This window comes from Candoia aspera, chromosome 1 (genome assembly GCF_035149785.1).
Source record: "Candoia aspera isolate rCanAsp1 chromosome 1, rCanAsp1.hap2, whole genome shotgun sequence".
In the NCBI taxonomy this organism is placed as follows: domain Eukaryota; kingdom Metazoa; phylum Chordata; class Lepidosauria; order Squamata; family Boidae; genus Candoia; species Candoia aspera.
In genome coordinates this window covers 278136905-278158643 of record NC_086153.1, presented here as the reverse complement: position 1 = coordinate 278158643, position 21739 = coordinate 278136905, and the positions used below count along the sequence as shown (strand labels likewise).

Below are 21739 nucleotides of genomic sequence, written 5' to 3'. Positions count from 1 at the left end.
TTGGCTAAATGAAATGGGAATTTGAGCCAATCACTAAAGCACACTTGTTACAGAATCACATTTTGCCATAGGCATACCAAAAATAACTTGAATATAAATATATCTTAATTCTTTATTTAATCCGAATAATAAAACCAGCTAATTTTTTTTAAAATTATGCCTGTTGATCATCCGTGACCATTCTGCAAGAGACAGAACAGGTATATTTTCAAATGCCTCATTTTTCCTGCATTTAGATTTTTATTTTTCATCTTCTCTAAATATTATAGTAAATGGCAGGGTCCAGGAGGAGGGCCTTCTCTGCCGTGGCACCCACCCTGTGGAACAGCTTACCCCTGGAGGTAAGACAGGCCCCCACTTTCCCAGCCTTCCGGAAGGGGGTGAAAACATGGCTATGCCACCTCACTTGGGATGGGAGGGGGGAATAGCCATTCTTGGGGGTGGCTGGTACTGTGATCATGCCAAGTACAAAACCCTATTGCCAACTTGAATTTTACATTTTACATTTGGTATTTTTATATTTTATTGGTATTTATGTATATTTATATTGTATTGATTTTATATTGTACTGTTTTTACTGACTGTTATTTTATTATCTGTAAGCCACCCAGAGTCGTCGTGTACGAAATGGGTGGCAGAGAAATTTGATAAATAAATTTGATAAATAAATGACAATGGGATTAAGTCAGCAATCCAGCTGACACAAAGGACACTAGTAGTATAGTTGGAAGCCAAGCAACAAAATGGTACTATATGTAGTAAAGGATTCCCACCCAACCTCCTGAAAGAAACACCAGGGCCAATAACAGCTTATCAGTAAGTTCCTTTAAGAAAGGCACTAATTCTTACAGAGATGCTTTCTGCTAATGAAAGATGTGCTGTCATATTCCTATCACCCGCTCCCAAACTTAAATATCCCATCACCCTCCGAAAGAGGATTATAAAGGGTTTGTAAAAAAACTATTAGTATATAACTATTTTGTTTCTCATGACATGAGCACAGCAAATTAAACACTGGCTTCTGAACAATCACAGACCAACACCTAGTTACTGGCCTTGCTCGTTTTAGATGTTCCCTTCTCAAATGTGTTTCATCTCACTTCCCAGGTACAATTATGCACAACTGGCAGTATGTGTGAGGGATCGCAAATGACAGAAAGTAGGTGAAATGGAAGAACTCTCTCTGAAAAAGCTGTTTTCTAGAAGAATATTATTAATTTAAAATATTTAAATGTCTATTAAGATTATGACATTACTTGCATGGTTAATAACACAGTAGCTATACCATCAGCATCGAACAGAATTCTAAGCCTGAATTCAAACCAAATTCCACAAAAGCTGCTAGTCAAAACATTTTGCTAACTTTCCTCTTTAAATGTATTGACCATTTGAGGGATACCAAGAATGGGTTAAAAGAACCAACTCTGCATTTAGGGATGTCTGCCTGCCAGAATCCCTGAAGGTGACTGCACATGTGGCCCTTCACAAGCCAGCAAGAACCCTGATTTAGCGAGCACTAAATGCCCCAAGAGCAAGTCCTTGCAGAGAAACGGCCTCTTAAACCCAAGCCATCATATCCATTATCTAGGGTTACTCTATTCGGGCTGCAAAAATCTGGATGGCCAGTAGATGGAAGCAAAGAGATACAGAATACTATGACTTTTTATTGCCATCCAGCAGCTGCCCCAATGTTTGCACCCCAGATATGACAACCCTTCATTAGCTCACCAGTTCCTCCTGCCTGACAGATTTCAAGAGAAAAATCTTGATTGCTAAGCAGCAAAGAGGAGGATGTAAGTAAATGACTTTATCACTGGACTGAGAACATAGTGCCTTTCTTCTCACAAATGGTTAAAAAGAAAAAGCTCCAGTTCAGGAACTATCATCATTTATCTGTTCACAAATGACTTCCTCAGCTGCAAGCAATGCAATCCTATGCATGTTTACTCAGAAGTAACTTCCACTGCATCCAAACAGACTTGCTATTGCCTAAAGCAGAGCTGAGAAACCTACACTCCAAGGCCTCCATGCAGCCTGGCCTTTTTTTTGTGGCGCTAAGATTCCCTCTTACCATGACTGCTGAAAACTGATAGCATCATTTCCCACTTGTTGAGATAAGGAAAGATACTTGTAGCATAAGCCCTGAAACATTTGTTTATTCAGTTTATACCTGCCTTTCAAATCTAGTACTCTATTCTATATCCCTGAACATAACTCTGCTCACTTACGTGAAATATTCCATTAATTTTGCAGCCTCTTCCCCAGCACTAAGTAGGGCTCTTGGCCAACAAAAGATCACCTACCCCTGGCCAAATATGAAGAGGACAATAAAGGTACAAATGAGAACACCTTAGAAAAACAATGCTTAGCACTAATCCTGACTTATGAATATATGTGTTAAAAATGATGCATCTGCTTGGAAAGATTCACAAAAACAACTAACATGAAATATAAATAGGATGAAAGTAAAAAAAGAATTATCTGAAAGTTTAAAAAAAAAATCCAGTGCATGGATATGCAACAATAATTCCACTGCAACTCTAATCACTTTGTGAAAGATCTTGGAGGATTACTCTCTGAAGTAACTAAGCCTAAACTAGTAAGGAACTCTCCTCTTAAAAAATTCTGAACTGCAGAATTCTTAAGAGTAATAATAGTCTAGTGCCTAATAGTTAAATACACAGATTTGAGACAAGGTACCATAAGAGTAATCGTATCAACCAACTGACACATTTGAATGTTTATGATAAATCCAAAGGCTAAAGAATAAATATTCCTGGGCAAAGGCTCAGAGTCTGTGTAAAACAGCTACTCAGAAGTGAGCCTCACTGAATTCCACAGCACTTATTCCCAGATAAATATGCAGAGGGTCGCAGTTCCATTACTTTGTTTTTATGCCGGCAGTCTGTTAACAGGGAAATGGATTGTTAGAGCCAACACTTTTAGGTGGAAAAAAACAGAGCAGGGAAAAACTGCTGCAAGCCACAGAGAGTTAAATTTTACCTTCAGCAAACAGCAACACCTTACTTGATTTCTCTCCTTTCCATCTCTAAGAACAACTAAAATGTTGAGTGGTAAATGTTCTCGGGAGGGAAAAGGCTTTGATAAGGTAAGACGACTTACAGTCTTCTTTTATCAAAAAATAAACTGCGTTGGAACATACAGACTACATATCCTACAACATTATTCCTTTTCTTTCTTTCTTTCTTTCCTGTGGTTTCTTCAGCTGTCATTTATCAATTACTGAACTCTGAAATGGAATCTTATTTTTGAGCAACCTGCTATGTTTCAACTTCTTTACACAGCTGCTTGCTCTTCTCAGATTACTCAGATTCCAAAATAATAAAGGACTTCAGTCATTCTGTAACGTATCATCAGGACAAGCCTTTGCTTAAGAGTTTCCTGTTCCTTAAAACAAAGCATTTAAAGGAAAATTCAGCCAGCGTACTTAACCAGAGGAGGAGAGAAATACTTTGCCTAGAATGAAGACACTGCCTTCATTCTTTCATCTAATACCGCATATTAACTCAGGAGAAAAAACATGAGGTATCTGGTAAATGTTAAAGCACACCACTATTTCAATCCTCTCTTTAAAAGAAAGATATTTTTTAAAAGGCCATAGTATAAAGAACCCCTCTGCCATTTTTCAAATGTTTAGAAAAATCTGTTTAACCCATGCTTCATAGAAACCTGCTGTTTTAAAAAAAAAATCATTATTCACTTGCAAAAAAACTCCAGGTATTAAATAAAAAGTAAACATTCATAGTAAAAAAAAAAAGTAATTCTTTGGGTGAGAAGAACATGGAGATGAATCAGTTAAAATGTTGTCTAAATTTTTCTTTAAAGACATATTTATACAAAAGCATCACATCCTGTATAGTGCTGGAGATACATCAATAATTTAATGTGAAAGAAAAGGCTGTGCTAGTTTTCTCCTTCTTCCCCTTCTTCCTGTTTTATAACTGGGATACCTAAAATAAATAAGAAAATAAGAAAATAAATAAATCACAATAATCTTTATTGCATTTTCTTCCATTTCTTTTCCCTATCACTTCTAGTTCCTCGACTTTGTGCTGTGTGTGAAAACTCGTAACAGGATACCACTTAGTCTGTCTAATAAAGTTTGTTAATAAGGATTTAAAGGAATTCTTAGCTAGACTGTTTTTCTCAAAATTATTACTGAAAAAATAAATTAAAATTAGCATTAAAATAGTAAAACAAATGACTTTTCAGCCCATTTCTTCAGAGGATTTACTAACACATCCACTAATTCTCCCATGATATTATTTATATCAGTACATATTTCTACATCAAGACTTAAGAATACAAGGGAGGAACCATTCCAAAGTCTAAGAGTTTTAACATCAGTGTCTAATGGGAGGTAATCTTTAATTCCAACATGCTTAATTTATCTCCTATCTTTTCTAACACTGATGAAATAAAATTCCAGCAATATTCTAATAGCATATTGTAATATTGTTTCTAATATTATTTAATAGCAATAATCTATTAAATCTCAGTATTTTTATTTTAAAAACAAATATTTGATAGGAATAGAAATCTACAGATTTTGGTTTGTCTCTACTATAGGTCTTTGCTGAATAATATGGTTGAAACCAAAAGGTCCAGTAAAAATGTTTATCATAATCTGACTTTCAAAATATTCAAAATGAACAATCAGAACTGGGCTAATCTTTCCCCAGCTTAATTTTTCAAGCGAACTTTTGGCTCCATTATTAATGATGTGCTATTTCTCCTTAGCTCTCACCATCGAGTTTCTTCAGTTTAGGCACTCGCTTGGTTGCCTCCTCAACCCAGGCATTCTGTGAATCAGCAGAGTATTTCTCTTCCAGTGGATTGCCTACAAACACCAGATCCTCCAGTAACGGCAAGTCTGCCAACCTCACAAACTCTGCTGCATCCACAAAGAGACATAATCAGAAAGAAAGTTCTTTACTATGAAGGGAAAGAAAAACTTCCCAACTTCAAAATCAGAAGGCATGCATGCCTATAGGGAGGTAGGGTAATGACATTCACACTTAAATTACAGAACTTGTGTTATCTGCATGGTGACATCATGATGCATGGCTTAACAGTGGCTTCTACCAGATGCCTATGCCAGAAGGGCAGGGAGATGTTAAGTGAAGAATTCACTTACTGTGCAATATTTATCTTCAGTATGAACTTTCCAGGGTTCTGGTTCTGGTTCTCAAACAGCTGTACCATTCAATACAGTTCAGAAATTACTTTTTTTAAAAATAAAAATGAGAGACGTCTTCATCAATGAAATAGCTAAGCTACTATTAAACAGTGTTGTTCTACTTCAGTGAAGATCTCTGTGTGGCTCCTCACATACCGGTTAGCAACTCCTTAAAGCAGCTGGGTCTTTCCCCAATCACTTGGCTACTCTCTACAGCTGCAAAAGTCATGTCTGGGTTTTGGAGCTGCTGACAGATAGTACTTGCACACCCACGCTCACTCCAAAACACACAAAAAAGCATTTCTGAGCAAGTATGGGAATGCAAGTAGTACCGTTCAAATTCAAAGCACTGTACCATCCGAAAAGTTACTATCTGCCCATGAAGATGTTTGTCAACTTCATCAAAATTGCAATCCCCAGGTAAATGATCAGAGGTTGCTAGATCAGCTTTGTCACTGGTACTTCAGCTGCACTTATAACACAAATATGTCTCGTTATCTGGAAAATGGTGGTCCAGGTGTGGTCCTGCTCAGTGGAGATGATCTGCTGCTGTTATTTATGTTCTAATAATTACCAGGTGAAATTGCTGCATATGTGGAGCTGGCTTTGAAAACTACAGAACTCACAACCTTCGCTTAACAACAACTGAAGTCCATACCTGCACGTAATGTTACAATATATACTGTATATATATGGAACTTATTGTGCTGTTGATATAATTTTATCTTTTTACTCTGAAGTTTACATTATAAGATAACTACAACACACAAATGAGCCAGTTTAGTGTAGTGGTTAAAGGCACCAAGGGAGAAACTGGGAGACTCTGAGTTCCTGCCTTAGGCACGAAACCAGCTGGGTGACCTTGGGCCTGGCACTTTGTCTCAGCCCTAGAAAGCAGGCAAGGGCAAACCACTTCCAAAAATGCTGCCAAGAAAACTGCAGGGACTAGTCCAGGCAATCACCAGGAGTCAAGACTGACTCATAGGCACAAACAAAACAAAACTATATAAATAGTGGGTAAATCAATTTTCTGGATAGACTGGTTTTTCAAAACATTAGTTGGGACTAATGAAGCAGTTTTTAAAATTTCTGTAAAACTTAAAGCCACTTGATTTCCCTCAGAGAATTTCAAGTTGTACGTGGACAGCCTGGCACTGATACTATTGCTGCATCTGAAGTTCCACATTTGTTAGAGATTTTGGAGGAATCTACTGAAGCTTCTAAACTAACAACACATTTTTGTAAAAATTTGAAGAAATTTGATTAAAATGATTTTCAAACTAATATGGAATAATGAGTTGCTGTTTTTGAAAATCAGTAAAAGGGTGCTTTAAAAAATAAGTCTCTTTTTATTTTAGTATAATAATAAAAAATCAGCATATACTGCGTACTTCAGAGAATGCTTAAAGCAGGTTGGCTGCAACTGCTTCCCTGTTGGAGATGCAGTTCATATGCTGGAACATTAATCTACACTGTTCAGGTAGGTTTGTCCTATTATTTCCCCATTTTCGGCTAAAATCCACAGACAGTTAACATGATTTTAGACCAACTGTTATGTAATAAATTCTTGGCTGTATCCCCAGCATTTGGAATTAATTAAGATATTGATAATTATGGAATTTTCACAAGTGGGATGACAAAAATTATTATGCAATATTGAAAATATAAATATACACTTGGTACACCTTGTTTATTATTATTATTTTCTTGGTGTGCTTTTGAGTCAGTGTTAATTCCTGGCAACTGCCTAGACTAACCCTTTCATTTTAATATTATATCATATTGTTAGCTCAGTTGTATGTACATTTTCTGTTAATTAGTTTGATATATTGACATTAAAAAAAAATTTAAAATCAGAACACAGCTAAGTTACTAGTGGAAACCATAAAACAGGAACACACATTGCCAGTTTGTAAATAAGTATACTATACTTTCTGTTCATGGAATACATAAGCACAAACACATAGCTACCTGGACAAGTATACAAATTCATCAATATCAAAACATGTATAAAATACAAAAATGCATGAATGTTGAGCAAATAACATAATAAAACAATTTCTATATATCCTCCTCCTTTAGTTAGGTCCATTATTGCTCTTAATATTATTACATGTTACCATGGATTATGGCCTTTCAAAATAATAAAACAGTTGTTATTTGATAACATATTCCAAGATAAACATTGTTGCACAAGAACATAAATTATTGGACATAAACCCAATAAAATAACCAATATGTTTCAAAGTAGACATGATGACACTGCCTTACCCCAGTCTTTCACCAGATTATTGGACATGTAGAGAATCTTCAGCTTCTTCATCACATGGAGACCTTTCAATTTCTCAATCAAGTTGTATGAGATCCACAATTCCTCTAAAGTATCCCCAACTGCTTCCTGAAAGACGGCAATGTTCAGGGAAAATATGTTCTATTACCATCAGAAGCTTTTAAGTCAAAAAAGCAAACAAATATTCTACGTAACCCTTTGCTTCCCTGATAACATGTCACAAGTTGAGATAAGCTTAAAATAGGAAAATGATACAGTTTAAAGAAAAATCAAATCCTCATTCTGTATATCCCCCAAAAGAAAGTTGGGATGGGGGTTATTAGGGGGATCCACAAATTTCAAAGCCTTCTGGATCCCACCAGACAGGCAGGAGTCATGTCAGGCAGCTTCACTGGGATTTTAGCCTGTTCTAGATTGGCATATTTGAGCACCCTGATCTGCTATACAAGATATTAAATCAACCCATTTGTTGCAGCAAATTACTTAATTTTTATAAGACAGAAGGTATTCTGAACTAGAATTCAGCAGGGTGATAGACTGGATGAGAACAAAAAAAATCCAGATAAATAATGGTGCTTCAGAGAAGTTGTACTTCCCTAAAAATCAGGTTCATAGTGTAAGTACTCTTGATTTATTACTTTTGGTGCAGACATAAGGGGCATTTATCATGTACCATTTAATAATTTAGCAGATATAGTAACTATGACCTTGCCTTGGATAGATTGTTGCTGCTACTGCTTTCTGGCAACTCACAGTTGGATTACTGCAATGCAAGGAATGAAGTATGAAATTCCCTATATGGCAGCAATATTAAATGGAACTAGCTGATACAAATGATTATGGAAGCTGTTTGTTACCTGCATTAGTTGCCAGTCCTAACTGGACCTTAAAGTATGTTTTGAAGCCCTTCCTATGCAATTCCTCTAAAGGAATTGAGTCATAGGACTACAAGTGAGGTGTTTTCAGTGATTGTGACCAGCTGTGAAGAGCTATGCATGGAGATCATATATCCTTTTGACAGGAGGTAAAGATGTTATAATTCTCCAAGAATCTGTGGTTCTTCAAGATTTTTTTTAACTTACACAGATTTGTTGGTTTTATTAAATATTTTTCCCAACGAACTAATATCCACTATATGCATGGATAATGTTCTTACTTAGTGATATTACGAGAAGCAACTATCTAATTGTGATTACATACCAGCCCATTCAGATTTTTTATGTTGTTCCTTCCCAATGACAATATCCGTAAGTTTTCTGTAATAGAAACAAACTTATTATTCTACACTATTAGTTATTAAATACTATAACCACCCAGAGTCTTTGGGAGTTGGGCAGAATATACATTTTATATATATATATATATATATATATATATATATATAAACAAATAAATAAAAGCCCAGCACACAATACCCGAGAATAATGCATATCAATCCAGTTGGTCAAAGAGTCTCTGCAAGAAAACAACAAGGCTCAGAGAGCACCAAGGACTCCACAGTGTCTGTGTGCACCTTCAAGTCAGTGTTGACTCCTGGTGACTACTACTCCTGCAGTTTTCTTGGCAAGATTTTCAGAAGTGGTTTGGCCTTGCCTGCTCCTAGGGCCAAGAGAGTGTGACTGGCCCAAGGTCCCCCAGCAGGCTTCGTGCCTAAGGCGGGACTAGAACTCATGGTCTCCCACTTTCTAGCCTGGTGCCTTATCCACTACACCAAACTGTCAAAGGGAAAAGGATCTAATTAAAACAGGGAATGGAAATAGATATTCTGCACTGAACAAATGCTATTTAGAACAGTCTCGTGGTTGCTCTAACCATACTGTTAGGCTTTCAGATATTCACACAAGTTCTCCTGTAGCATGGGATCATTACAGAAAAGCAGCTGCCATATAACAGTATGTATATTTATGTGCATAAATCTGAAATGCAGAAAGTATGATTTGTAGAATGCAAAAGGTTATCCTATCATAGCCAGATAAAATAAATCAAAACTTCATAATATTATACTGCTTGTTTTGTTTTCAAATAAAGCTTTATTTTCAAATTAACTCCTTATTTGGCTGCACAGCAAGACAGATTAATAAGAATAGTTATTATTATCAACCTGAATCAATCCACAGCAGGAGGAAGACCTCTTCATTGAGGGTTATGGGAACAGCAAAATTATTTATTTATTTATCCAATTTATATCCCAACTTTCTATTCAACTGAATACTCAAGGTAGCTAAAAACATTATGGTCCCTGCTCACATACTACACTGAAAAGGACACATCCCTATCTTTGTAGTATAAGATACACACAATAGCAGTTGTTATTTTCTACAAATAGAATTAGGAACGAAGTTGATACAGTCGCATAAGCAAGTATGACATACATAAGCTCTGCTCCTAAAATCATGGTTTACAGATGTTTGAGAAAGGAGAATAGTTAAAATACAACACATTCATTATTACTTACTTAACCCATTTAAGTTGGCAATTTTTTCAATGCAGTTTGTAGATAAAGACAGCTTTCTTGAAACAGAGAAAAAGAGGATTTTACATTAATAGTAATTCTACTATGATTGACAATTTGTAAACAACACTTTGTGACAACTATTGTTGGGGGATGTTGGAACTGAAGAGGAACTATAAACTGCCTCGAGAGGCTAATTGCTCAAAATTAGAAGGCAAATAACTCAAAATTTCTACATTTCAAAGCTAGAAACACAGCTTGGTTTTTAACTTGAACTATGATTAGTTCAAACCATGATTTGGCACTATATCAATTAAGCTGGGTGAACATGATAATGTTGCTGAAAAGAGTAATGTTCAAGAACATGTTTAGTGTTGAAGTTGAGAATTTGTGTGGGGGAGGGATGATGGTGACCATGTCCCAAAATACACCAGTGGAAATTTTTCTGTGAGGCGAGCGGGGGGGACCAGCAATTTCTGTAGGCATCTCTCCTGTGCCTGACCAGTTCGCCTTCCTTGCAGAACAGAGAGATTGGAGAGGAAGGGATTACAAGAGAGTAAGCAGGGCCACAATGGGGAATACTCCAGGCTGTTTGCGTAGCGCATTTGCAGCTGCCAGTACTAGCACATTGCTTTTGATGTTTATTCCCCATTGTGTGCCTGCTTACTCTCTTGTAATCCCTTCTTCTCCAATGAAAGTAAATACAAACATTAATTCCATTCTTGTTAATTATCCCAGTGCTGGATGAGCATTCCAAAGGGCTAAGAGGCAAACAAAAGCTGAAGGTGTGAAACTGAGTAGTCTTGTCAGTTTCAAGCCAGCTATCCTAGCTGCCAGGTGAGCAGGGCAGTGGGGAAAAGGAAAGCACAGTGGCAGTCACATGATTTCCCACTTAGCAACTGCTTCACTTAGCGATGGATTTGCTGGTCCCAACTGTGGTTGCTAAACAAGGACTACCTGTACTGTTGAAAGCATGAATAACCCAAGATCCATTTCTTTTAATATTCAGCACCTACTCGCAGTTAACAAGAGTGGAAAGAGATGCATCCATCTTTTCTATAGGGGGAATCTGAGCATAGAGTTTCACTTCCTTGGCCTCGGATGGCTTCTGACCATTTTTTTCTTCCTGAAGAAAAAAAGAAGGACAGAAAACAACTTCTTCAAAATTTAGAGAATATTCAATCTAATCTCAGAGAAAAAGGAACGAACCCCTTTTAAACAGACTTGCTATCATGCTTCTCAATTCGAGCACTGAGTATGGTTGTTGTGTTTTTTTTCCAGCCTGGAATGCACTTTGGTATGGAATGGTAACTGTGGGGTAGCTCAGGTCAGTGATACTACATACATCCAATAGTCCATTTTTAAGAATGTCAAATCCGCAATAAAAATTTGAACAGATTCCAGTCACCAATAATTTAGAATTAAAAAAAAAGAAAAGAAAAACAATTCAGACTGAATTTAACATTATGATTAACACCAAGATCATGTACAAATATATCCAGCATTTTTAAAGAAGCAGCTGTAATATTTATTATGTCTGCAAGCAAAAAGTTGTATGCATAGCAGTTTGCCTGATAAATATTAAATGGCATTGTTAAATCTGTCAAAGTGTGAAAAAACTGTGACAATTTTAATCTGCCAGGATTAGTGCATTTTCTTTATGTAGATACTTGTATGTGAATTTTTCTCCTCTTGATGATGCAAATGATTTCCTCCCAAAATAGATACAAAGGATACTTATATGAGAAAACTGAATTGTTTCATGTTTGCAAAAAAATGTTTCATTTTCAAAACAAACACCATGTTCTAAGAAGCTGTTTCAAGACTGAAATAAAATAGAATTTTAGCACTGTTTCAAGTATTCCATATTTTTCCAGTAACCTGATTGGTGAGTTGATTTTTATTTTCTCATTTAATTTTTCCTTGCTGTGAGGGCCAAAACTGGCAAGACAGGAAACAGGTGCTTGGTACAAACCAAACCAAATGATGAAAAAAATGACAAAAGATGCATCATGACATTACAGTGCAAAACCCAGCTTTTTGTACTTGCATCACCAGTACAAGACAGTAAAACACAGAGGTCATGTGTTCTGGGTCATGATGTCACAAAACATGTCTTGTCACTCCCCACACCCTCATGGCCATATCTGAATAAAATTATGTCCACTTAGCTATTTCCAAAGGCCATGAAGAGACTGGCCAAATATCTGTTGATTCAAATGAGTGGGAGCATTTTTAAAGGGCCCAGAACATGTATAAAGCAAAAACTCAAAAGCAGCAAAAAAGCTGCTTTTGAGTTTTTGCTTCAGTTTAAAGCAACATAAAGGGAGAAAGGTATTTTCTCACTCCCTTTTTGGTTTAACCCCTTTAAAGTTTTGAAAGACATTTTTCTCTCCCTGCCACAAAAGAAAATTTCACTATACTTGTTCGATGGAATTAATTCTTCCAATCAGAAATTACCTGCATACAGATAGTGATACCACTGCTATGCTGCTTCTTAGATACAATCACAAACTTTAAAGCCTTTTTTCTTTTTCAAACAGAGGCTTGCCTTTAAGACCTCCCCTCTGCTTGCCTCAATTTCATCCATCCAATCTCCCCTATAAAAAGTGACTCTCCAAAACAGCTATGGGAAGCGGTTAGAGGAGTTTTTGGAGGGAGAGGGAGGAGGGTCAGAGGAAGGGCCAAATCAAGCTCTACTATTCAAGGACAGGGAGGGTGAAAGCAGAAAGGAAATTTGATATTGTGGAGTCCTTGGTGGTCTCTGAGCCCTGTTGTTTTCTTGCAGATGTTTCATTGCCCGACTAGGCAACATCTTCAGCGCGAGGAGGGAGTGGGCCTTGCTCTCTGTTTATATACCGTGGCTTGCCCTGACAGTGTTGTTCTCTCCTTGGTAGTTCCTTGATTAGGCCGTTGTTTACTGCTTGACTCTCTTTGGCAGGGTTTCTTAACCAGGATTCCATGGAACCCTAGGGTTCTGTGAGAGGTCACTAGGGGATCCCTGGGAGATCATGATTTATTTAAAACATTATTTCAAATTCGGGCAACTTCACATTAAAGAGTTAAGTTTCATTCTTTTTTAGTTTAAGAACATTGTTAATGCATATATACAGGCCTACACATGAAATGAATATAATAGTTTATAATATTTATTATAAATAGTTATTATATCTATAATAATAATTTCTGGCCTATATTGGAGCCTGAACGTGCAGGGGTTCCCTGAGGCCTGAAAAATATTTTAAGGGCTCCTCCAGGGTCAAAAAGTTGAGAAAGGCTGCTGTTTGGCATAAGAGAAAGGGAAGAAGAAATGCTTTCAAGTTTCTGTTATTATAATCCATATCAATAAAGCAGAGTTTTAGAGACTCACAGCTGAAGCAGTTTTTGAGCTATCCTTTGCAGCAAATTTCTTCAGCCCAGACACAGTCATGCTGAATCAAATTCTGGCCTTGGTTTTTTCTTTGTGTTTTTAAAAAATCCACTTTACACTGGATTCATATACTAGCTGAACACTTTAGTGATGACAAAAAATTAGCAGTTGCCAGCCTGTGTAATCAACCTGTTCTCCCTGGTAGAGAGACTTTCTGGTTATAGAAGTGGCCCAGTTTTAGGCTGCTTTCAGGAGAGGAGGAGTCATAGGCTGTGCAGCAGATGCTCTACTCCCTGCAGCCCCGCTAGGGGCATTGCTTTCTAGGTTCCAACCTCACCTTGAGTAAGGATGCATTGCATATTGCCAAGGAGAAGAGAGATGCTGCCTGATGGTTTGGCTATTAATACAGAATATTCTGTTCTGAGCCATCTGAGCAATTCAGAAAATGTTGGGACAGATGCATTCCTGATCTGGCAATGATAGTACGGCAATACATTCTCTGCCCACCAAACATCGTTCTAAGAAAGAAAGTGTTCAAGTATGTGATGACACCGAATCACTGATGCCTGAGTACTGATATGCTAGAGAAGCTCCTCTTCCTTAAACTTTATCTTGCCAGATGTATTTATTTATTTAAACAATTAATATAGCTGCCTATATCACCCAGGTGACCCAGCCTGCAAAGATTAAAACCAAAAGAAACATAACATAAATCATGAATTCAGTATTTAAAAAAGCTATACTTTATCACACACCTGGAGCTGAAAAACCATGCCACTTCAATTACCAAGATAATAACAAAACATTATACAAATGGGATTGCCCAAATGCCTATAGGAATATCCAGAGGCATTTGGGCGAACCTTTATGAAAGGCCAACTGAGTCAGAGAAATGCTGTTCCACAGAGCAGCTGCAGCAAGTCACCCATTAGAGAACTGAGAAGGGGTGAAGGAATGTGGAAGGGGGCTCTGGCTTGCCTGTTTGCTTTTAATCAGGTAGTTGGCGCGGGAATCTTTAGTTGTGGCTTTTTGCTCTCATTCTGTACACATCTACAATAAATCTGAAATCTGCATTTTACATGAATGCATGAGTCAGGTCATTATTGAGTCAATTGTGTCAGATCCTTACACCTACTTGCATCAACTGCAAGTTTTTAACCCGCATTTTTCAGGATTTCCACCTCTGAGCAACCAACCAAATCACATTTACTTACCGTTCCCAATCCTTCTCCTTTTCCCTACTGCCCTATACAACTTCAATCTCACTAAGGTCCTCTATGTCTTATTCTCAGATATGCAGCCCACTAATCAAACCACTTCACTTGCTCCTTCTCTTCCCACTTTATTAATAAAGTCTTCCCCAAACTTACCTAGCATTAGCTGTTTAATCACCACATTTGTTCCCTCCATACTTATTAACAAACCTTGATTTCTAGGAGTTCTTGTCATGGCTTTTAATGCATATTCCTCATATAATGATTATGGAATATCTCTATACAGAGGCATTTTTCAGCTCATAGCTAGTGTTCTATGAAGTCTAGTTAATATTTATATATTTGCAGCTCAACTACCAAAACTCAGTAAGCTAAGAAGTTTGATTACATAGCTTTTCTGGGTTCCTTGTAAACAACTGTTTTGCATCACAGGAAAAAGAAAAAAGCCCAGTGAAAGTCACTGTTCTTGATAAAGAAAATCCGTATAACTAAGAACACACAATATATTTCCTACTTACCCATTTTGCTAGAGCTTCCTTGATAGTTGTTGCTTTTGCCTAACAAAAAACAACAACAACCCAACAACATATAAATACAATGTAATAGAATTGTACAACCAGCCTAGTTAATTGTCTGGCTTTATCATGTGTTTCTTTGCCTGTTAAGATTTATATCCTGCTTTTCCTCCAATAGCTCATGACGGCATACAAAGCACTCCCTGCTCCATTTTTTCCCCACAAAACAACCTATGATTGAGCTAAGTTGGGTTGAGAGTGACTGGCTCAAAGTCACCCAGTGAACTCTATGGCAGAGGGTGGACTTGAACCTTGGTCTCTTCAGTCCTGATCCAACACCTTAACCAGTATACCACATTTACTTTAATTAATGAAATTAAATTAAAAGTCCTGATCAAGGAGGGGTCAGTTTAATGACTAATTTACCATCTAGGTACAGAACCTGAAGCTCCAGCTTTGCATGTTTCTACAAACCCCCTTAAAGTTGTTAGCAAACTATAATTTTTAGGGGATAGTAATTGTTATTTGTATTCAATTAATGTAACATATAATGGATTCAATTGGATTTTAAGTCAAACTGAAATTTTATCCTGCTTTCCGATCACTTTATTCTTGTCCCAGATTAAAAGTCCTATGAACTTATCTATACAAGCCTGAAATCAATGGAAACAGTTTAAAAGAAGAAGAAAAACTTGTCCGTATTGGCTGATCTGAGCTAGAGGGATTGGAACTGGTAGATGATTTTCCACTTTGCTCTCCATCCTCACACTACCTAATGAGTATGCTACCTTTCTGAGTTGAGGTCTGTTGTTGCTCTTTTCAATCAATTCAAGAGTGGCACTTACAGAAGAGGGTAGGGCCTGAGGGAAAGTGGGTGAAGCCTGGGAAAAACTGAACAAGTAGTTGCTATGTTATTATTTATTGTTATACACCTGTTGATTCTACTGTTATTACTAATGTCACTCAGCCTCACATCACTTGTTATTGTTATTGTTTTTATTGTTTGTACAAATGTACTTAAGACAAAATCTGTCACAATCTGCTGTTATTCACTTAAATTCAGCAGCTGCTCCTTAAAGCCCCATCTCTGTCTCTTGGCAGCAGCAAGCTCTGTCTGTGAACTTCTGCTCTCATGGACAGCACTGCGGGCTACCGTAACAAAAAGGGTACTTCTGGAGCTCCTTGTGAAACAGGAAAAAGCAGGTGCAGTGAACTATAAGCTAATGGGTGCTGGTAGGACATCCTTGACTCAAAAAATAATCGTAACATTCAAAGGGTCTGTTGAGTATGATATCTCAGTTCAGGAATCTAAATGAACATATCCCCAACAGAAGGCTGTCTAATCAAGAAGAGGGAGCTGCCTCTTTAGTAATTGGTTTGGTAATTGGTTCCACTATCAAAACGTTTTTACTGTTACAAAGTTGTTTCTAACATTCAACCAGAATCTAATTTCTGTCATTCAAATCTATTTTTCAGTGTCCTGCATTCTAGTATGACAAAGATGACCTTCTGTGTGACATATTTTCAGCTATTTGAAATGTTATTATATTCCCTCTCTGTCTTCTTTTCTCAAGGTTAAAGAAACCCAGCTCCTTTAATCTCTCTTCATGGGATTTAGTTTCTTACTCTCTGATAATCTCTGTTGCCCTTCTGTTAACTATTCCAGTTCTCTACAGCTTTAAGTGTGGTGCCCAGAATTGGTACAATACTCAAGGTGGGATATAATCAAAGTAAAATAAATGGGAAAAATTACTTCCCTTGATTTGGAAACTACGTATCTGTTGATGCAGCCTAAAATTGTACTTGTGTGTTTAGCAGACACATCACACTGCAGTCAACTATTGTACTACTGCAAGATCTTTTTCACAAATACTATAGCAAACTAGGTATCCGCTATCCTATACCAGTGCATTTTAATTTTTGTCTTTAATTCTTTAATTTCTTAAGCAAATAGCGTTGTCCTTTTTACTGTTCAATTTCATTTTGTTACTTTCAGTCCATTTCTCTAACTTAGCAAGATTGCTGTTCTGAGATTTATTTCTACCTGGGGTATTAACAATCCCACTCAATTTTGTGTCATCAGATTTGAAGAGCACTCCCTTTACCTCCCAATCCAACCCAATAATAATAGCTCTGAATAGTAGGACTAAACCTTACCCCCTTGATACCCCTCTCCAATTTAATGAAGAATGCTTAATGATTTTTGAGCTACTTATGTATCCACTAAATTATCATGCTATCCAGCCTATACTTTACTAACTTGCTAATCAGAATAGCATTGTCAAATGCCTTGTTTAAATCAAAACATATTATGCCTAAAGCATTCTTAATCAATTAAAGTTTGCTAGAGCTTCCTTCTCTGTTTTTTTAAAAAAAGGAACAAAACTTGCTTTCCTCCAATCATCTAGCACTTTCCCTGTTTTTCAGGATTTCTCAAAGATCAATACATCAAGATTTGGCCAGACAATCAGCTGGCTCCTTCAGTACCTTACAATACAATTAATGTGGCTCTAGAAATTTAAACTCATTCAAAATAAAGGCTTTATTTCCTGACCATGTTATTTTCAGTCTCAAGTTTGAATCCTGCCCCTTCACAATTTCCTTTACATTTCAGGCAGTTGTTTATTTATTTATTTATTTGAAGATTAAATCAAAATAGAAGTTGTATGACTTCGCCTTTTCTTAGCATTTCATCTTCTTCCTTGAGTAGCTGCTATACTGATTCTTTTTTGATTATTATTTTGAATACATCTAAATAAGTGCTTTTAGTTCTTAGCATCTTTGAGTAACCGCAGCTCATTCTGAGTTTTAGTTTTTTGGACACCCTGACTACAGTCCTGGGCTACCTGTATCTGCTTTTCCATGATGTTTCTATCTACTATAAGTGTTGCTGGAATTGTTTACAATTGTGTTTTTAGTATCTCCTTACTGGAATTGCTTACAATTATCCTTTTAAGTACCTCCTCCCACCCATTGTGAGGTCCTTTCATTAACGTCTCCTTCTGTGGATTCTAGTCACCTTTATTCCATGTTTATTAAAATTTTCTCTTTTTGAAACCCAAGATAATCATTTGATTACACCCAAATATGTTTCTCTTAAAACTCCAGCATTTCCCTAAGTCTTTCCTACTTATTAATATCAAGTCAAGGTTAGGTGACCCTCTTGTGCCTTCCACCATCCCCTGAAGAAGAAATTTGTCATCCAGGGAGGAATTCCCTGGAAGAATCATACTTGGCAGTTTATTTCTCAACAGATGGAGAATTTAAAGACCTATTGCTACCATTTATTATGAGTATTTGAGAGAACAGCAATTTGCTTTTGGAAGGCATCATTCAGATTTTTTTTCCTTGGCTGGGCAGGCAATAGTATATGCCAAAAACAGTACTGCTTTTATCTATTCTTCTACTTATTTTAATTCTGATGTTCTTTTCACCATTGCAAAGTTCATTCACTTAGATTTTTTAGCAGGAGTGCATACAACAGTGCATACAGTTTAACATACAGTACAACAACTCTATTGTTTTTGTTCCTTTTGAAGAAAGTACATTCTTCAATTGCTGTATTCCTATCATGGGAGTCATCCCATCAGATTTTTGTTGCATGTATTAAATCACATCTGTATTTCTGTTTTATGAGTTCAAGCTCATTTTGTTTCTCACTCCCTGAACAGTTCTCTAGAGATAATGAAGGCTATGAATAATATGATTCAATGTGTTTTCTGATTTTTCATTGAGTGGTATCAGAGGCCCTATTACAGCAACAGTTTCATTTCTTTCTATACTGCATGAGTCTTTATCTGAAATTCTTACTTCAGTTTTTCGTCTCCAACCTTATTTTTGACAAGAAATACATATTAGCATGTAACAATCCCACTGACAGAAAAGGTCAGTCCAACTTTGTGTTCAGGATAGTCTATACAAAGTTAAAATTGTAGCACTTCTGTTTCTTACATTTAAACCATCCAAAATTAGCTGAAGCATTGTTTATTTTAACCACAGACAATCAAGTAACATAGGATAAGACTACGTGGTTCACAAATATTAAGGAATAAAAAGACAAGCTTTCAGTAAAGCATAAAGAAAACTACTTATGAATCATTGGTATATAGAAGCTTTGATGACACAATATTATTTCCTTTGTAAAGAGTTTACAAGTAGCTATGCAAAAAGTAAAAGGAACTGAGGACAGAATATATAAATATTTAGTAATACAAAATGTTTTAGCAACTTTACATCCAATGAAGATGCTTTTCTATACACAGGCTAGACTGCCAATTCTTAATAGTTAATGAAGCAACTTCATTCTATGTAGTATCACCCATTTATAATAGAAAATCCATGCTTTAAATGAGCTTACTAAGATTTTAAAGTGCAAGATGGAAAGGTTTCTCTAGTTCAGTCTAGTTTTACATGTAGCCTATGTTATTCTCTGTTAGAAAGAAGAAAAAGAAGAAGGTAATGTATGTATAAAAAGAAAGAATACCTGATTAATCTATGTATCAAATGTTCAATAAACTCTAATCATAAGCCACAAAGGCACATATTTAAATTTATCATGTAGATACAGATTAAGTAAAGTTGGGACAATTTCAGTCAAACTCATTAATGTAAATTCTCTATCATGATTTTAAAGTATTTATTTACCATTCTATTGAAGGTGACTTCCGATGCTCAAGATAACTCTTAGATTATGAATAATGTGCACTAATTATGCAGCACCCCTCCTATGGAAAAAAAATATTAAGATTATATCAGGCTTCAACCATTATAGAGATCTCCAAATTAAAGGCAAAAGAAAGAATATCTTGTTGCTTTTAAGATTGCTCAATCTCCTTACTATCTTTTCAGTCAGAATTCAGAAATCAATTACCTATTGCCTAGTGCAAAAGATGTACATTTTCAATTAAAGAATTCTGAGGCCAGAATTTTTTCAAACAAATGGAATTCAAAGCACTTCCACATAAAAATCTATTCCTAATGCTCAAAGCTTCCTTCTTTATAGCTGCATTATTAGGAGGAAATTTTGTTAAACAAGCGATAGGTAAAAATCCTTGCTGTAGATATCTGCTGGTAAACCAAATGTGCCTTCTGCCTATCATTGCCCTACTACACTTATTGCAACACACTGGCCTGGATCCCACAAAAGTAGCCCTGTTTGGGTTTTTGTTCTAGGATTCCTAGAGTCAGCAGACCACTTGAATAGTGGAAGAAGTGGTGCAGGAGGCTGAAGTGGGAGGTAGCAATCAGCAAAGATTACTTTCTACCAGTTTCCATCAGCAGTGGGTTCCAAGGGGAATTTGTTGCTGCTGATGGAACAATCCACAACTCTTGAGGTACTTGGTCTCTTTACTAATTTCACTAAAAAAATTCAGTTCTCCTCTCTTTGTGTACAGTTTTCGGAAGGCATTTTTTGCCCTTTGGGGGGCATCTGAGGAAGTGGGTCCTATCTAAACAAACATTATGCCCCGATATATAGCCATGATGTCTCTTTGTAATCCTTCATACAATTCTCCAGAGTAGGTAATTACATACTGTAGGTGAACAGGGAAGATTACACGGCTGAAGTGAGATTTTGAGACTTCAACTCACATGACTGATGGCGATCATTTGCTCCTCTAACCTAGTGTGTGATTGTATCATGGCTGGAACTTCTTCCCTAAACTTTTAAAAGCACTCACAACCTCCACTGGTCCAGTACCTCCCACCTCCACAGGCCGGTTTCTCACAGGCCTCTTTGGCCTCTCTTTCCCCAAAGGGATCTCTTCTCTCTCCAGCAATGCCTGAAACCTGTTGCTTCAGACTCCTTCTTTCCCTCTAAAGCTCCCTCTCTCCTGCCAGAACATTCCCATTGCTGCTGTTCCCTGCTCTCCATCACCCATCGCTACAATCTAAACTGTTGCCGTTACTACTACCGCCAGCCAGCCAGCCAGCCAACCAATGCACCCAACTCCCTTTCCCAAAGGAGACCCCCCCCCCCGCCTCATCTTCACCCAGGCCTCTCTTCCTTCCCCCGGTAGCCTTCGAAGGAACTCACCATTGTTAGGATTCTAGTTGCTACCATCTCCTGCCCTGGTTGCTATGGTAAGCTAAATCCGCGCGCATGCTCACCTGAAGGCTGGGAGGGGCCAGGCGCGTGAGCAAACAACAAAGTCCACAGCTGGATCATAGAGATCCCCCTGAAAATAGAGAGGCTTTCACTCCGGAAGTCTCCCTCTAACCATAGAGGCAGGGGAAAAGATCATATTACTAAACGCGGGTTGATATCCGGTTTTGTTTTTGAACTGGAGAAGTACGGTACGCCGTACGTCCTATTACAAGCGGAATTTGAGGCATTAAACCACACTGACCACGGCAATTTAATTTAGTTCTTTTTGAAAACTGAGGCAAATTTCATGAGGGTATTTGAGTGCGTGCGTGAGAGGAAGCCCTAAGTAAGCAATAGCAAAATGTGATTGCCCTAAGCAAGGGAAGAAAGACATGCCGTGACCGAGCTACAAAAATCACGGGGAATTCTTTGTTGCTACGATCGTCCGGATTTTTATAGCCCAGATATGATCTGCTTTGTTCATTTAATAATTTTAATTGTTTTTCAGATTGGATTTCCTGCTTTCATCAGAGAGGCCAGAGTAACACCTGTTTACAGAAGGGGTGAAATTCAGGACTTTTTGTTTTAGTGATCCGACGCTGTCGCATTCATA

At 37.1% G+C, this 21739-nt stretch overlaps 1 protein-coding gene across 2 annotated transcripts; it reads right to left on the bottom strand.

Moving 5' to 3' along the window:
* Positions 1-3888: 3888 nt before the first annotated feature.
* DNAL1 (dynein axonemal light chain 1) lies at positions 3889-21238 on the bottom strand. Of its 2 annotated transcripts, none has more exons than XM_063289859.1 (9): positions 21150-21238; positions 19686-19765; positions 15045-15083; positions 10959-11068; positions 9946-10001; positions 8691-8746; positions 7472-7598; positions 4769-4915; positions 3889-3971 (listed from the first exon to the last, which is right to left on the bottom strand). In XM_063289859.1, the coding sequence occupies exons 2-9, from the start codon at positions 19686-19688 to the stop codon at positions 3925-3927; spliced, it is 585 nt and encodes a 194-aa protein (XP_063145929.1). In that variant the 5' UTR covers positions 19689-19765; positions 21150-21238; the 3' UTR covers positions 3889-3924. The 2 variants fall into 2 exon arrangements, with proteins under 2 accessions (XP_063145929.1, XP_063145928.1); XM_063289858.1 differs by having other exon boundaries at positions 21076-21156.
* Positions 21239-21739: the final 501 nt, after the last annotated feature.

Coding starts and splice junctions, on each gene's coding strand:
- DNAL1 (XM_063289859.1), bottom strand. Junction 8,747..9,945: donor TGCCAACTTAAATGGGTTAA/GTAAGTAATAAT, acceptor TTTCTATTACAG/AAAACTTACGGATATTGTCA. Junction 7,599..8,690: donor TAAAAAATCTGAATGGGCTG/GTATGTAATCAC, acceptor GCCGTCTTTCAG/GAAGCAGTTGGGGATACTTT.